Below are 15,026 nucleotides of genomic sequence, written 5' to 3'. Positions count from 1 at the left end.
CGCTTATTAACATTACTTGGAACATTCAAATAAAACAAATGTCAATCAAAACAAATATTTTTTTTATTTCACTAATAATTTGAAATGACCTTCCCGAGCGGGGTTCAATGTCTCTATAGTTCGAGTTCCCACACGTTGGGGCGATACACGGCTATGCGCGCCAACCTGACGTCAGAACGGCGTGCGGCTTTATAGCAATTGACAAAGTGGGACGTTTTCCCGTGCACAGTCACATATAGATCATATAGGTATGAAAGTTGGACGATTAGAGATTAATATTGCCTCATTTTTTCATTAAATACATATCTCCTCTTCATTTCCTCCATCTCCATTTCTCTAAGTTTATCATTATGTAAGTATTTTTTTTTGCATCTTCTGCCTCCATTTCTCTCAATGTCTGGTTATGTTCTGCTTGTTTTTGTTGCTCATCTAATTGACTCCTAACCAACTCCTTTTGCAGCTCCAGTAACTCAACTTTTTCTGCAGCAAGTAGTTTAAATTTGTCAGCTACAGTCTGTTTATTTTGAGCATCTGGTTTCCGTTTTCCTGAAATAAATAAATAGATACTATAGGACAAATAAATTAGGTAGCCTCACCTCAGGATCCATTAAGATTGACTAAGCTGGCCAGCTGGAGGTGATTCAATTAACGGCCTTATTATTTTTAATTAAAATTTTGATAATATTACTACTTTCATAAAGATAGGGTAATTCGCCAGTAACTGGCCACCTATTAATAACTAGCCACCTTTAGGTACGTCGCAAAAATGAATTCTGTTTATAAGTGAATAGAACTCATTTTAGTAAGAGGCGGCCAGTTATTGAAAGGGTGGCTAGTAGGCAAATCTAGTAACTGGCCATTTTTTGCTTATACTAAATTGAGTTCTCTTCACCTTTAAATAGGATTCATTTTAGTATTAAGCGGCCAGTAACTAAAATGTGGCTAGTTATTGGGTTTTTACTTAATATATACTAAAATGAACTTTGTTAACATATAAATAGAAATCATTTTTAGTGGCCAGTTACTAAAATTGGCCAGTTACTGAAGATTTACCCTACATTTGATTTCCTACAATCACATTAACTCTACTACTAGAGTACTAACTTTAGTGCCTATATAATTATATTATAAAGACAAACAATACTCACGAGTCAATAAATGGTGTGGCTTTTTCTTCAAATTCGCTCTGTCATTAGTAAAATATGTCTCATCCTGGCAATCAACTTGATCTGGATTCTCTTGAATAACCGGATCAGTTATTGTAGAAGCTGAAATACATATTAATATTTTAATGTTGTTTGAAATACTATCTCAAAATGAAAAATTAGTAATTTGCAAGCTAACCAATTCTAAATTAAATTCAAGATACTAACCACAATAATATTAGAGAAAAACAATACTCACAAGTCAATAAATTGTGTGTTTTTTTCTTAGTATTTGTTTTGTCATTAGCAAAATATGTCTCGTTCTGGAAATCATAATTATCTTCAGTTTCTTGCATATAGGAATCCAATAATGTAGAATCTGAAATATTAGTATTGAAATGTTGTTTGAAATACCATCAACAATTCAAACCAAATAATTAACATTAATGGATTTGATTTGTATGTTTTATGTATAGAGTCAGATGTAGACATGGTAAGACTGGGCCGGAAGGATCCGGTTGCTTTCCATGGGCCTGGCTTGTGGGGCTTGCATAAAAACGCCACAAGCCAGGCCCGTGGGGATCTATACAAGTTGAGGCCCAGCTGGCAAACACAACCTCATCTATACTTGTAAGGACAGTTTTGCTCCAGGTAGCACAAAACCGAGGCGAGTGGCAAAGATTGGAGGAGGCTTACACCCAAAGAGTAGAGAAAGGCTAAGAAGAGAAGAAAGAGAGAAGTAAAATTTTACCTGATCTCATGTTCTGAAGTTCTATTGGTGGTACATTTTGGGTTGCCATAAGACTGCGGTCTCCGTCATAAATTGTGTAAACACCATCCATTACCGGTCCAGCAAGGACTTTGACTTTTTCCAAAACTGGATCATTTTCAATGTTAGGTGGTGGCCCACCTCCTATTAAATAATCACACATTAATAATGATAATAAAATATTTGTAATTGGTCATTTATTGAGAGACAATTTATTGTAAGCCCTTTCATTTTGTGTTGTTCAATATGTATCCAAATAATAATATTAATAGACTTAAAAGAAATAAAGAGATTAATAATAAAATAGTTTTCAAGGCAGCTTGTGATGAAATGAGCTGTGACATCATTAGTACCTACTCCAGAAATGAAAGTCAGTGAGGCTCCTTTTTTCTGACTTGATTCCACAACATACCTACCTGCAGGGTTAGCACATGATTGCCGCGGGAGTATGTCGCCGCGAGATAGACTACCCGTCCTTATGTCATTAATACAGTTAGAAGAAGACGTGTGATCTATCTCGCGGCGACATACTCCCGCGGCAATCATGTGCTAGGCCTACTGTACCCATAATATTTCTTTTCAAATTTGTATCACTTTTTCTTGCTTCTTTCTTTAATGCTGCGAACATGTCTTTACACGAAGTTTCGCTAGCACCTGTATTTGCAGCAACTTTGCCCCAGTCACTACCATACTCTTCAAGGTTTAGCACCAAAGTGGCGCTATCCACTGTAAACAAAAAAAAAAACCGTTTTAAATAGGCAATACAATATTACAACTCTAAATTTAATGCATCGTGATGCGACCCATTTTAAGTTGTTTAGCAACCGCGATAATAGGTATTAGTAAGAGCTCACATAGTTAAATTTAGAGTTCATACCTGGAATACCCATCTTCTTGTCAGAGGCAGTCTTTTTTGCCTTTTTCTTCAGGTTTTTATACGTTTGCTGAAGGCTTTCTAACGTTCGACTTGAAGAATTGTATTCCCTCATGACCTCTTGCCAAGCCTTTTGTTTAAGAAGGAGTTGTGCTCCGTCCGTTTTCTTATTTTCAATTACTTGTTTATGTTTTTCCACCGTACTACACAAAAGTAGAAAATCACTTTTTGTGAAGTTCGGAGCACGCACACGTGGCTTTTTATCGTTGTCCATTTTACGCTCTTCTTTCAAGACACAAACTGTGAAAACAGGCAGGAGTGCAACCGTTCGTCATCAGAGCTGATAAAAACAGTAAACAGTACACAGCGGCATCTCATGACACAAATATAATACGCCTAGACGAAATATCATGCCGTGTTGCTTTAAAGAAAGATAGTATTACGCCCCATGTTGTGGCGTAAAAGAGATAGACATACATTTCCATTCATCATTCGTTCTTTAATATTTGGCTGGTTTATAGAACGGATTGAAAAAGTAATAATGTTGCCTGCTTAAAATAAAAAAAACTGTCGGGTTAGCTAACCCTAAGTTAGTTTTCAATGGTGCAACAAAAGATCGGGGTTAAAATTTTAACGAGTTAACCCCGGGTTTATTAACCCACTATTTATTTAGTTAACCCCTTGTTCCGTGCAAGTGGCCCCTGGGAAGACCAACTGGTGGTCGCCCTCGGGTCGACCCAGATACCGCTGGGTCTTCCCAGTTTACAGTGTGATGACGGATCCTGTGTCAGCTACAAGCCGATGATTGGCAGGAAGCTGCGCAGGATCGGGATAGGTGGCGTGCTCTCGTTTTGGAGGCCAATTCTCTTTGGATCACAGAGCCATATTAGTTAGTTATTTAAAATATGTTCTCTTTATTAATTTTCAATGTAGATTAGTATTTTAGCAATACCTTTAAAAAAGTAACATATAAAACAGTTGAAAAAGAATACAAAATACATATAAAAACATTTTAAAAACCTAACCTAGGGTGCCGCTAGCAGTGGGGCAGGGCCCAAGCTCCCGGTGGGTAGGGCTGCAGAGAGAGCAACTGGCCCCGTATCCGAATGGCATTTCGATTACAATACGCAGGAGCGATAGAGATGGATTGCATTTCTGCGGCGTTCGGCGTCGCAGAAATGCCATTCGGTAACGGGGCATTACGTACTATACGCGCCATGTCCAGGATTAGGTACCGCCTTCTGCATCTGACCCTTAATCCATCCACAAAGCGAGTCTTTCAAGATGTTGGTCGAGACACTTCGCTGAGACGATTCGCTGAAACGACTATCGGGATAATGGTCATCGAATCAACATCTGACATGGTTACGAAATATTCATTTTAAAAATATATTTTTAAAGAAAAAAATAGTAAAAACCAAACAACAATGTTAAGATAAGATAAGATAATCATTTATTTGTTTGCTACAATACACACCAAAATTACACAATTAAAACAAAAATAAACAATAATAAGTACTAACACTACTGAAAAAACAACAATAGCATACATTCAAATGTGGGTGGGTTTGCTGTGTGCGTTGCAGCAAAACCAAAAGGGTCCTGGCTCAGTAATATGCTCCACTCTTTCGGGCGAAGCAACTGATAATTCTGCTAGAACCTACTTATAGTCACTAACAGATCATTGTACAAAAAATTAAATGAAAAAATAAATAATAGTTTGCCTATGTCTAAACGATTGCTTTTAGTAACATGACATAAACATAAATTGCAAAAAATAAAATAACAAAGAGTGTGTGTCATATAGGTACACATAAACACTTAAAATAGACTAGACTAGATCCGGTAATCTGCAACCAAGTACCCGTATGGGATTCCTAAATTTTGGTCTTCTTGAATTCTTAGTCTTAAGGCATCTTAATGGTGGAGGGATATTATTCCAGCACTTGCTTGCGAGATACCGGAAGCGAAGGCTACAGTTTTGTGTTGATGTGTTTCCAAAAGGCAGCGCCTAGTTGCTCTAGTACCGTGTCGTGTATGAAAAGATGGAAACGCGTATTTTTGCATGCAAATACTCAGGAGTTAGTTCCTTAAAAATACATATCTTTATTAAACTCACACACAAACGATTTTAATATGTACGCCATGTTTTGGTGGTTCGCAATAAGCCTATAACAAGACGAAATAAATGTAATTCCTTTCTCTCCAGCGCAAATTGACCGAACAAATGGAAACAGAATCAAATAAATTGAACTCCATTTCATTCGATAAAATAAAAGAACATCAGTTCAATTATGTAACTCTATAAAAACATACCAGGAGAGACTGATTTATATTTCGACCAATCACAGCGATTCGTTTTCAAAGAGTGTAAAATTTTACACCTCAGAACTGTCCTCTGTTATATCAGTCCGCTTTGAACACATTCGTTCAATTTTAAAATCATTCGTTCATTTGAAGTTTAGTTTTTACTATTGAAAATTCCGATACGAGCATTGCTGATGAGAGTTCGTGGAAAATGGTAAAAAATGTAATATACTGGGATTACATTTTCCATTGCGTATATCCAATAATATGATATGAAATTCGTTTGAAAGTTGTATAAGCGAGTGTAGTATTAAGAAAAAAGTATGATGTTTTACGTACATAGAATTCAATTATATTAGCGTTCCATTTTTTAATAATCAGAACATACTAAGAAGAAAGGAAGTATTTTTAGTAATTTAAGTTGTTTGGATCATTGCAACATATTTCATGTTTTTTTTTATCTAGAATTTGCGTACGATTGTATTTACGTTCAATGTCTGTGTATAATGACTCAAAATCTTTTAATAATTTCATGCAAGTTGGTCCATAATATCACTTTTCGGCTAAATATTAAGTAACATAATCTCGCTGAACGCTGCCATACATGCAAAACTTCTACTACGTAAATTCTCAGCAAAGAAAATTAATAAAAAAATGCAAACTTCGCTCTTAAAAACGTCATTTAAACTAAAACTTCGAACTAAAGAAGTATGACGCAGAAAAAGGACAAAAAACATAACTCTATTGCCACAATTTGCATAAGCAAGAAAAGTTTCTTTCAGCGGCTAACGCTGTACTTTAGTTAAAGTAAATAAAGTAGTTTCAGAAACCTAGGGGTCTTTAAAGTAACATTGTAACTTGGGAAATTTATACAGGGCTTAAGTTTTCTGTTCAGGCGATGAGTTTTTTTTTCTTTGAGCCCCGACGGGCTAAACTACGCTAGAAGTTTTTATCGACACACATATCATGAACCTTCATAAAGTGCTGACGAAATTTTCTAAGACATAGAAAGAAAGAAATATTGGCTAACGAAAATATCAAAACTCGTGGTAGTAGCAAAACTAATTTTACTTTAAGGCTATTAAGACGGTCGAAGGAAGCGTTGTTGTCTGCACTACAGGATTGATTTTGAACGGAAATGTTTGTCGGATCGGATACCTACCTAAACCACATATTATTATACTTACATAATAACCCGTAATCCATACTAATATTATAAAAGGGAAAGTGTGTGTGTCTGTTTTTTTTATTATTATAAATGGGCTTACTCTTGGCCACAGACTAGCCAAAGGCAAACCGTAGCCTACGATGGAGTGAGCTCGCCCAGAAGATGCCTGTTCACGGAGCGACGAATTGACGTGATTTTTAAGTGGAGAGATAGTTGAAGGGATGGAGAGTGACGTAGGCTACTTTTTGTCCCTTTCTAACCCCCCTCTTCCCTAAAATGGGGGGTGGAATTTGTATAGAGCATTCCGAAATTTTCGAATGTAACGCGGGCGAAGCCGCGGGCACAAGCTAGTAGCTTATAAATAGGCTTAGTTATTATGAGAGCATGTCTCCGCCAACAAACTGTTTTTACAGTTTGGCGGTTTAAATATTTTTCTGAATAAATGATTTATTTATTTATTTATATTTTTTACTTACATTGCGGACAATTTAAATTCGATAAATACATTTCATCAAATCAATCCGTGTAAATTAGCTCGCCATAATTTTCATAGTTCGTTGTCTGTAAGAAATACCTCAACATTCATGCGTATTTGAAAGTTAGTTTACGTAAATTTAATTTAGAACTTTTCAGAATTATTAAATTAATTAACTCAATATCATGACCCAACCACAACTTTGGGTAACGTGTCTCGGCATCACATTAACCAATTTTGCTCCCAAGAAATTTGCATGATACCAAAACTTACGCGTCTTACGTGTTTCAAAACCTAACTGAATATTAGTAGCGATCGAGCGAAATCTGCATTGCAAAGCACTGACGTACATGTCGGCACGTTTCAGAGATAATTTGGAATTTATAATTATACTAGCTTTTGCCCGCGGCTTCGCTCGCGTTAGAAAGAGACAAAAAGTAGCCTATGTCACTCTCCATCCCTTCAACTATCTCCATTTAAAAAATCACGTCAATTCGTCGCTCCGTATTGCCGTGAAGGTCGGACAAACAAACAGACACACACAGTTTCCCATTTATAATATTAGTATGGATGTAGAAGCTTGGCTTTTAGTTGAGACAATTTAATGAGATAAAACTAATGTTGCGCTTGCATTTATAAGTACTGCCATTACGCAGAGTTGGGCAAAAAGTAATCGACTAACGATTAACGATTATAATAAGACGATTAATTAGTTTTAATCGATTGAGAAAAAAAAAGATTAATTAGTTGTAATCGAAGATCTTCGATTAACGTTAATCGCGAATAATTTAATCGTTGACTAATTTTGACGATTAATTTTTTTGATCGATTAATTAGTCGAATAAAAAGTTAATCGATTAATGCCCATATCTGCCATTACGTTAAGTTTGTCTAATTTATTTTCCATTATGTAGATGTAACTTTATAGCAGATCGTGTCACAAGGGAGCAAAATTACATATTACTTATTTACGGCGAGGATGTATGAACCCTGAGCTTAGTGCGTATCCAAGTATGACGCACAAGGTGGAAATTTTTTATATTATTTTATATTTTTTATCTTTGGAAATGAGTTTTAACAACAAAAAACCGGCCAAGAGCGTGTCGGGCCACGCTCAGTGTAGGGTTCCGTAGTTTTCCGTATTTTTCTCAAAAACTACTGGACCTATCAAGTTCAAAATAATTTTCCTAGAAAGTATTTATAAAGTTCTACTTTTGTGATTTTTTTCATATTTTTTAAACATATGGTTCAAAAGTTAGAGGGGGGGGGACGCACTTTTTTTTCCTTTAGGAGCGATTATTTCCGAAAATATTAATAATATCAAAATATGATCTTAGTAAACCCTTATTCATTTTTAAATACCTATCCAACAATATATCACACGTTGGGGTTGGAATGAAAAAAAATATCAGCCCCCACTTTACATGTAGGGGGGGTACCCTAATAAAACATTTTTTTCCATTTTTTATTTTTGCACTTTGTCGGCGTGATTGATGTACATATTGGTACCAAATTTCAGCTTTCTAGTGCTAACCGTTACTGAGATTATCCGCGGACGGACGGACGGACGGACGGACGGACGGACGGACGGACGGACGGACGGACGGACGGACGGACGGACAGACAGACATGGCGAAACTATAAGGGTTCCTAGTTGACTACGGAACCCTAAAAACGGTTACTGTCTAGAATATAAAATATACTATTTAAGCGTAGGTATGTATAAATCAAAGTTACTCGTATATGAATCAGGATAATTTTCACAAACACCATATCACGCAATACCATATCTAAGCCATTATTAATTAACGACAAAGATGTTTATTACTCCTAATTCGCTCATTAATCTCAAAACAATTACTATTAATTGCTTTGAGAACCTGTTGAGTGGAGAGAGTAACTCGTGCATTTACTTGCTGTCGAGTAGACAGTTGATATGGTTCCCTTCGGCCGCGTACGCAACCGGAGCTTCGTAACTTATATGTTGGTTTTATTGTGAATTGAATAGCTTAGTATGATATTTAAAAGCATTTCAAATGCCAGTTGATGCTTTAGACAACCCTCCCGATGACAATACGTCGACAGGCGAACCACATCCACCGAAAATACATATAACACATATTCGTATATATTATGCATTTTGAGTGACAGTTGACAGGCGTAGCGTTGTCAGCGAACGAGTTAACCCCTGGAACGCCGTTGTCAAAAAATTGTTACTGAATTAATGACCTTCAATATTGACCCACCGGGCTGGGTGGCGCTAGATGCGGCAGGCTGGGCTGACAGCTGATGTGGTCGCGTTCAATGTAATGTATGTAGTTGATAATGTTTTATTAAAATTTGTGTTCTGTTATGTTTTCCTTTTTTTCCCGTTTTTTGTGATTTATGTGTATTCTTGGTTTTTTTGTGTATTCTTGTGTATTTATGTGTATTCTTGGTTTTTTTATGTAAATAGTTTTATTTTTTCTGTCTCTTTTCTTCATTTTCTTTTTCTTTGTTGTGTGTTTGTTATCTGTCGTGGCATCACCGAATGGGCCCTACGGAAGACCAGCGCTGGCTTCCAGCTAGCATTATGCTGAGTTGGGTCCATTTCGTGATGCGCACTTACTTAATGTTCTGTTCTCTGTTTTTTGTCCTATTCTTGTGTGTACATGTACGTACGTGTTTGTGAGCGTCATGAATAAATGTCTTTTATCTTTATCTTATCTTTATCAATATGTTAGTTACAGTTTAAATTGTCTGGGACAGATCTGGAACAAGGCGTTTGAGGGATTATAAGAGGTATTGTGTGAATAGAGACTTTTTTTATCATCACCATTGAAGAAAATATTCATTACCTGATTTCACTATAATTACACCTAAAATAGCTGTATGTAATAGGTAATGTATACGATATACCTATGTAACACTGATAAACCTATGTAACAGATTTGTTAGCATAAGTACCTAGAATTAAGAAAATGACATGTAAAATATCTTTTTATTAATAAATGATCGTATCGTATCGTATAAATTTGATACTTATATCATTTAGCTACTGAGCATTTTGCTTGAACTTGACTATTAAGTGCGATAAGTAAATGACCGGTTGTAACCCAAACACCGTTGCCATAGTAACAATTAGAAGCTTAAAGAAGAAAAACCTGCATAATTTTCTAACGTAGGCATGTGATATTCCTTTAAATATCACGCCAAAATGGAATTGAAGAATAAAAATAAGCGACACTATTTCGTGCTAGGCTAAGCATAAACTGATTTCACTGAACCCTAGCCTACTGAGCCCCAATATTGTCTGAAATATGAAAACTAAGCAAGAATCCCAAGAATATACAGTGTGGTATAAGGAAATATTGAAATACCAGCAATATTTGCAGGGCTTGTTGTATTTTGTATTCCACACGCGTGTATCAATATGCAAAGTTTCGTATACCAAGTTAGGTTCTTTAGATGAATAATAAGACGCACATACTGGCTGAGTGAGAACGGAGAGATGGGAAAGTTTGTATACAGTTTACGAGCATCAGAGACGAAGCCAAATAGATTCCGCAATTTGTAATCAGCTTTTTACCTCTGGGTTGCATGGCAAGGATGAATAGGCGAAGTTTATTTTGAACTAGTTTACATTTTTCTCTTGCTTTTTTCAAGCTTGAATTTAAAACTATTATTCATTATTCGGCGAAAATACAATATTCGCACACTAGTAGTGTGAGACAATACAAAAGGCCTTATGGAGTACCTAAAGTCCTAATACTTGAAAGCTGTTTTTTTTTTCGTTTTGGCTTTTACTCCTCACAAAATATTAGGTACCGTTATTATTTATGGGACTATGTTCAGATTACTAATTTAGATCATTTTATGTATAACTGAAAAGTCTGTTGATATACTTTGACTTAATTTAAAGTTTGTTAATCCCGTAAGTTAAATGTTGAAAATGTATAGTTCATCACGTTTTGAATCACTTCGCGATTTGGTACTAATTTTTAGTCAAGTATTTGTGCTTGCTTCTGCAATCCTGTAAGTTTGTGTAATTGTGTAAAACAAGCCTTGTTTGCCTGTATTACCTATTACGTCTACATGTAAATGATCTACGATGTTACTGCGTGAGCTATTAAAAAGTTTCCGGAGTTTACAAGGATATCGGCTATCGAGAAAGTTCGCCGTGTCGAGAATAAACAGGGATTCATGATTTCATTAACTCAGAAGACTGGCAGGTTGCACTGTTGTGCTTTTAGAAACCCCAGGCACGGGCGCTTTATTAAAAAATATTTTATATCATATATATTTATAATTATTTAAGGGACGCTCCAGAAAACGGCTAAATGTGAATTAAAAAAAGTAAATACATAAAGACATCGTAAAATTATAATTATTATAAACCGTATTTCTCTCCACTCTTTCAACTCAATTTTTGTTTCATACTTTAAAAATCCAGCCAACTTCACAAAACAGGTCCGTGAATAGGTCCGTTTTCATATAATTACATTCCGTAAGTTCGGACCCGGAGCTCAAAGGCTTACGAAAACTTCAGGAGCTTTCAGTTTGTTTTTGAAACTGACGCATAATCACGGATGAGATACTTTTGAAGAGAATTGGTGAATGTCCATTTGAAAAGTGTACTTGATCTATATTACACTTATACATGCGAAAGTTTTTAGCTGTATGTTTTACTGAAACTACTGAACTAAATTTAGTAAAAATATAGCTTGAAACCCAGGGAAGGATATATAGTTTTTTTCCTGTAAATAACCCTTAATAAAGTAAAAACATATGTCAGTTAAAACCCAATAAAGAAATAATTGAGACAGCGCCTGGTAAATGATTTTAGCAATGTACCTTCTTGAATTATTGCTTTTAATTTTTAACAGGCGTTAGCCTTGACTTTTTACTTATTTCATGCAAAGTCACGGTTAGATGCCGTTATGCAATGAGGACGTTTTTATAATAATTTCTGTCGAAATTTCTCATGAAAAAGTCCTTAAATATAGCACATGAAACATAAGGTGCCTTTTGTGATGGAAAGCCAGGATACTTGCAAAGGGCATTTGACCGTGCTTCGGGTTAATTTATGCAGTAGGATATCCGTTGCTTATTTTGTAGCTAAAGGCTCTTATGTTTAGAGAGTTTTTAACCCTTACAGAAGTTGGATAGGAATTTACAAGCGGGGCAGGCTTACATGTGACTTACTTACCTGTACGTACTTACTTAACTGTACTAGAACACGTTTGAGTTGAGTTTGGGATGTGATCGTCGAATGTCAGTTATCATCGCTCAGAGCTCCACGTATCCGAAACGCTCTGAGGGCACGAACCATTTTCAGCTATAACTTGAAAACACAAAGTTCGGAATAGATTCAACTGTTCGTGAAAGATAATTGTGAGGTGTGACGGGTGAAATGGCGAATGCACTTTAGCGAGCGTGCAGGAAGGTAAGATAATGCAGATGTTCAGCCCCTCGGACAAGGGCCGGATTGATGACAGAAGCAATTCTGCGCGATTTCAATTAATATTGATGTAAGGCGAACCTTATCCTGTTAGGAATGTGCACTCATGTGTAACTCTTAGGGCTTGATTGGAATAGGCCGTTATGAAAGGACATTAGAAAAATAAATTCAAGTTTGTTAAAAATCATAATCATTTTGGATATCACGATTCCATCGTCTCGGCCGTAACGTAACAATCCAATTGACGATTAAAGTGACACGGTGATTCTACAGTGAAATTACGTACGAAATCAAACCTTATCGATATGGAAGTATGAGACGCGACGGCGGCGACGGTCGCGCGACCGTCGCCCACGCAAGACACGGCGTTAGTTCAGTGATATGTGAAGTTTTAATATTGAATGTCATGAGTCAGGCCTCTAACCACGGCCATCTGGGGGAGCATATACCTGCCGTGTGTGTGGACGAGGGATCCTCTCTCGAATTAGACTATTCAGCCACTAACGCAAGTGTCGTAAGGATGCTGCTTAAATCATCTGTCATAGATGCAAAAGGCCTATTATTAATGTTGAATTTACTTTTTGGGCTTTTTTATTTTTATCTTATTTAATTATTTCTAGCAGTAAGAAAGCACTATGAACTATAGCTGGAACATTACTTAGCAAGAGAAATATATGAATATCAGTAGGTTTACCTACTGTTAAAGTAGTTTAAAATGCCCTATATTTTCGAGTACCTCTACTTCTTCCTTTCGAGCAACATCATCAAAAATATTATTGAACTCAATCCAGCCATCTTGACGAACTCAGCGACGGCCCATTAATAGTACATTACTACAGAGGCCGGGACAAAGGGGGTTGCCGGCCGAAGACATATAGACCGGATAGGTCTGAGGCGGGCAACCCCATTTCCCGCCGAGGTATGTATAGTGCTTTTCTCAAACATGGTATGAAATAAATAAAGTCTACTGAAAATAGTAACTTTGGATGGCTGTATCTCCTAAACGGTGCGTCGTAGCGCAAAAATAGTCGAATTTTCGTTCCCCTTTGATTCCCCGTATACGCTTATAAAAAACAAAAAGTTAAAAATTTTTTTTTAAAAAAACGAAAAAATTTTTTTTGTATGAAAACGCACCCAAAATCAAATATTGTCTAGGACCCGTACCAGTTGCAGTCGGCACGTCTATAAAGCCCCTTATAGTTTTTTTTTTAATTGGCTAAATACCTGGATGTTATGTCACAATTATCTGTGTTTGGAAATTAAAAAAGAGGACTTTGCCGGCCTTGGCCTGCAAGGTTTGTATGAAATTCCATTATCTATCAATCGTCCTAGCCGCACCTGCAACGTCATACTTCGCTGCCAATTGTAAGGCACATAACATCAATATTTCATACCATGTTTGAGAAAAACAAATTATTATCCTACCGAATCAAGAACCTCTTCAGAATTTCACAGTCGTTCAAACGCAAATTAAAACTCCTTTTACCAGTACTCAGCCACAGGGTACTTGTCTTTAAACCCACATGTAAGAAAAGGCAGGTTTTTGTCCATTATGCACTGGTCACACCAAACGCGAATAAGCTATGAGCTATCCGCGATAGAAACGAAGAATAAATAAATAAATAAATATTGGGGACACCTTACACAGATCAACTTAGCCCCAAACTAAGCAAAGCTTGTACTATGGGTGCTAAGCGACGATATACATACTTAAATAGATAAATACATACTTATATACAAAGAAAACATCCATGACTCAGGAACAAATATCAGTGCTCATCACACAAATAAATGCCCTTACCGGGATTCGAACCCAGGACCGCGGCTTAGCAGGCAGGGTCACTACAGACTGAGCCAGACCAGTCGTCACTATAAAATAAACGCTTCCGTCTAAACAGCCGCCTTTACATAGTCGCTCTATCGCAAGGCTCGGAACCGGTTTATTTTTTACCGGTTAAAACTGGTTTATTTCGATTTTACTCCGAACTTTTTAAAGAACGCAAACGTTATGAGAACTTTATTTTAACCGAAATAAACCGGTTTATTCGACGAGCAGGCGAGACGCACCTAAATACCTACCTACGTTCACGCAGCGAGTTTTTTGTTTGGTTGTTAGAACAGTATTACCTATAATGCTGCGGAATAAACCGGTTTATTTGGTTCTAAACCGGTTAATCGAACGAAACCATTATGAAAGAGTTCTCCTAAAAACCGGTTTAAAAATAGCGGTTTTTCAAGCGTAAACGAAATTCAAAGGTTTGTCCGCAAGTACATTATAACGGTTTTAGAATTTAACCGGTATCCAAGCCCTGCTCTATCGCTCGGCGCGTACAGGATAGCGCGCGGTTAAGCCTGTGCACTCAATCGCTCGCGATTGCGTTTTGTTAGTTTTTACGGTTCACGTTCTTTCGCGCGTCGAAGTTTTTGAAACGGAAAGAGCGTGCGTGTAAAGGCTAGTTGTGCGCGATAGACCGCGTTATTATTGTTATTAATATTATAGTATCGATTTATAAAGTGCAATTAATTCAACCACTAATTCTTCAGTCCACGAGCGTATGTCCGTCATCTTGCGCGCGCGACTGAACGTACGTGTAAAGACAACCTCAACCACGCGATTGCGCGCCCGCACTGGCAGACGCAATCGCGCGTTCTTTCCCTTCCCCTCCCGCCAGCTTTACACGCGCATGCTTTCACACGCGATTGCTGTATCACGCGCGATAGAGCGTCTGTGTAAAGGCGGCTAATAAAAGAGACGCGATGATAGCGCGAGCGAGTTATAGTTCGTAGCCGAGCGATGAAGTATAACCAGGGGCGGCTCACTCCGCGATTCTATCGCCGTGCTACAAGT

At 37.0% G+C, this 15,026-nt stretch overlaps 1 protein-coding gene across 1 annotated transcript; it reads right to left on the bottom strand.

The window, feature by feature from the left end:
- Window positions 1–84: 84 nt before the first annotated feature.
- LOC125225556 lies at window positions 85–2,876 on the bottom strand. The gene is made up of 6 exons (XM_048129313.1): window positions 2,792–2,876; window positions 2,470–2,640; window positions 1,897–2,055; window positions 1,405–1,524; window positions 1,149–1,268; window positions 85–546 (listed from the first exon to the last, which is right to left on the bottom strand). Exons 1-6 carry the CDS (start codon window positions 2,802–2,804, stop codon window positions 314–316), a joined length of 816 nt encoding a protein of 271 aa, XP_047985270.1. The 5' UTR covers window positions 2,805–2,876; the 3' UTR covers window positions 85–313.
- Window positions 2,877–15,026: the final 12,150 nt, after the last annotated feature.

This window comes from Leguminivora glycinivorella, chromosome 4, assembly GCF_023078275.1.
Source record: "Leguminivora glycinivorella isolate SPB_JAAS2020 chromosome 4, LegGlyc_1.1, whole genome shotgun sequence".
In the NCBI taxonomy this organism is placed as follows: domain Eukaryota; kingdom Metazoa; phylum Arthropoda; class Insecta; order Lepidoptera; family Tortricidae; genus Leguminivora; species Leguminivora glycinivorella.
Note: the sequence above shows the minus strand (reverse complement) of the source record. Positions and strands in the feature narration are given on the sequence as shown.

Excerpts from the sequence above, each read along its gene's own strand:
- LOC125225556 (XM_048129313.1), bottom strand. Across the intron at positions 1,525-1,896 it reads ACTTCAGAACATGAGATCAG|ATTCTACATTATTGGATTCC; the intron begins GTAAAATTTTAC and ends CTAATATTTCAG. Across the intron at positions 547-1,148 it reads GCCACACCATTTATTGACTC|GAAAACGGAAACCAGATGCT; the intron begins GTGAGTATTGTT and ends TATTTATTTCAG.